Here is a 3,244-nt window from a genome sequence, read left to right on the forward strand (position 1 = left end):
TTTACATAGTTGTTGTTTACGAACATTTTTAAGACAAAATCACCTTAGAAAGTTTCTACATATTGTATGAATTTCATCAACAACCTATGTGAAACTATGAATACTATTTACAGTCAAATATGATATTATCAATACAGAAATACATATACAGGATGAGTTACATAACTTATCCACCCTGAGTAACATATAGAGTATGTGTTCTACAAAAAAGTGTTATATACAGAAATTGCACTGTATCAAAGGGAACATATGATGCTTTTTTAAATAACCTATTTGTTTATAAGATACCTTTTTATATCAAAATTTAAAAGAGCAGTGAATTTTCTAATCATTTCAGCATATATAAAACACTTTTTTGTAGAACACATATTTGGGAAGTTGTATGGGGTAAACAAGTTACATGACTCACCCAGTGTCTAATTATCACAATATACTTTTATTTATTGATATAAACTTATTTTCCACAATCTGACTCAATTGACTCACAAACATGTATTGATATAAAATAATATTTTTGTTAAACATTATTAATAAAATTAATTAATAACGATACTTTGTAGAATAATCTTTAGGTGAAACAACCAAACCTCTACCTTTCCTAGCACCTCTGTAAACTGTTTCAATAATATCTATCATTTCTTGCTTGTCCTCTAATGTCCAATTTATTTTATTATTGTTCCCTGTTCCTAAGTCAATCATTATGTGTTTGTTTCTAAAGAAAAACATCACTGTACAAGGGTCATATAATTCGTACCTATAAACAATAAAATTTACATTTTTTAAAAACTGATATAAAACAATTGGTAATTATTGGGAATAGTGTCCTCAGCACCGATTTCAATGACTTTGAAATATGTTGTCAAGGTCAATATTCTAACTAACTTTTCCTTATACATGTTACCGCCGGACTTCTTTAGTTTTTAAGATATACGCAAAAATACTTTCAATGTTAGGTATCATATTCTGTAGGTTTGAGGTAAGTTGAATTTAGTACATGCTTACATTATGTTTGAGTTACCTTTGGCTTTATTTGCTTAATCCCTTAACATATAACATCCTTATTGCAGAACAACGTGAAATTAAGAAAAATACATTTAAGCGGTTACTGATTAATTCGGTCGTTGGTAAGTGAGCGACAGTCAACGTTCATTATTAATTGACCATTAACGGGTTCATTTGACCATCGCAACGTGGCCCTTACGCAACAGTGATCATTAACGAACATGTCAAACAAATAAAGCAAAATACTTTGTACATTTATCTAGTGCTCTCAGTTTGGGAAAGTTTAAAACTCAACATCTTCCTGCTTAAATGGACGACTGCCTGGCAATGACCGGAATGTTTGTCTAATATGACCTAACGTAATCTAACATAATACGTGATTAGGTTAGGATAGGTTAATATTCCAACCGCCGCCAGGCGGCTGGCCATACATGCTCAAATTCAAAATCATTGAAATCGGTTAAGTATGATCTTTAAGTTTATATGTATATTGTTATATTGTTGTTTATAGAAACAAAATAACGTTCTTGTCAACATATTTCATGGTTAAAAAAAAAAACTGGAATGAAATAGGAAAAATTGGCAAAAGGCACTAAACTGCACAATTACCATATATCTTTACTGATGTCTCGAAAAGTAAAGGAGTCCCGCGGTAACATGTATAGAGAAAAGTTGTTTAAAATGTTAATTTTGAAAACATATTTCAAGGTCACTGAAATCGGTGCTGCAGACCCTATTCCCAATAATTACCAAAGAATTATATATTTTTGTTTACTAATAGAGTAATATTATTGGAGAGTTAAAAATTGTATAGGATATTTAAAAAAAAGTGTTCAAGACTTTAAAGGCTTATAGAACTCACCAAAAGGAGCAAAAAATGTTCTACGAAGACATTCACTTACAACATACAATATTTATGAATGATAAAAATCGATTTTACAACAAAAGAATTGATTGCACAACCTATGTTGATAGGATATTCTTTGCTCCTTTTGGTGAATACTATAAGCCCTTAAAGTCTTGAACACTTTTTTAAACACCCTGTATAATTTATACTTGAAGTACATATGACAACAATGTAAAAAAAATTAACAATTTTTAATTGCATTCAAAATACTTTCTTTTTAAATTATTTAAACTTACATTTTATTAAAGTCAGGTACTTGTGTGATATCAACCAGATAAATGACAGCAAAATTTTTTACTTTCTCAGCAATATTATAAAGAACTTCATCCATTTTCATACACATTGGGTCCCAATCATGTCCAAATCTGATAACCTAAAGCAATATAATTTAACATATCTAGCACTAATATTTAATAACTTCGTTCATATGTAAAAAATCCGGAAATTTCGAAATAAAAGCTTAATTGTAAATACTACTTAGGTAGAAACTTACAACTACTCTGTCTTCTTCCGACAAAATTGCCTGATCCACTTGCCATCCGTTGTGAAGATGTGATAACATATAAGACATTGTGCTTTTTATTTATTAAACATGCGTTAAAGTAAAATGAATTAGATTTATTTAACACAACCTATCTTTTTCTATTCACATTTAAAATACTTCTTGTTGCTGTATTTCACAGGTGAAACACCGAAACAACAATACACTTAACAAATTAGTTTATTCACATAACATTTACTATGTAATTAAGATTATAAATTATAAAATTTCGTTTTTACTTCACTGAAAGTATTCAATACTACATCACAGTGAGTTACTGCAATGTTTATACGTGAAAGTAGAAATTCATTGATACCAATATATTAGCAGTACCAAATAAATCCCTAGTCTTATTTTAGCTCTGTAAGTAGAATATTTGTTTTATAATCTTTTAAGTTTTTTTTTTATAACTTTTTTTTTCTTATTTATTCTTCTTAAATACATATAGAATGATTTGTTATAATCATATTAATTCAATGTCAAAGTTTTATTAAATTTCAAATTCCACAAACTTGACGTATTTCATTCAATGATGAAAACGAAGATTATTTTATTCTAGTATTTGATAAAATTTTAACGTATTTTACTGATAGCTCAATAATCTTAAACTTTGATCGATTCAAACAAAAAGATAAAAATTGACAATAATATACGTGAAGTTAGTGTTTCACGTGTTGATTTTGTGTCTTCCTATTTATATTGACGATAGGAAGTGATATGGCACGGCTGTCAACGTGTACATTTTCCATGTGTATATTTGCTGTCTGTCTCCTGCCTTTTTTTTTTTTAAATAA

The 3,244-nt window shown here is 28.5% G+C and overlaps 1 protein-coding gene across 1 annotated transcript; it reads right to left on the reverse strand.

The window, feature by feature from the left end:
* Positions 1-540: 540 nt before the first annotated feature.
* On the reverse strand, positions 541-2,618 carry LOC108579158 (thioredoxin-like protein 4A). Its single transcript, XM_017942614.1, has 3 exons — positions 2,403-2,618; positions 2,146-2,282; positions 541-754 (listed from the first exon to the last, which is right to left on the reverse strand). The coding sequence occupies exons 1-3, from the start codon at positions 2,478-2,480 to the stop codon at positions 541-543; spliced, it is 429 nt and encodes a 142-aa protein (XP_017798103.1). The 5' UTR covers positions 2,481-2,618.
* Between the last annotated feature and the right edge of the window lie 626 nt (positions 2,619-3,244).

The sequence above is a fragment of the Habropoda laboriosa genome, unplaced genomic scaffold, assembly GCF_001263275.1.
Source record: "Habropoda laboriosa isolate 0110345459 unplaced genomic scaffold, ASM126327v1 scaffold14, whole genome shotgun sequence".
Taxonomy (NCBI): Eukaryota; Metazoa; Arthropoda; class Insecta; order Hymenoptera; family Apidae; genus Habropoda; species Habropoda laboriosa.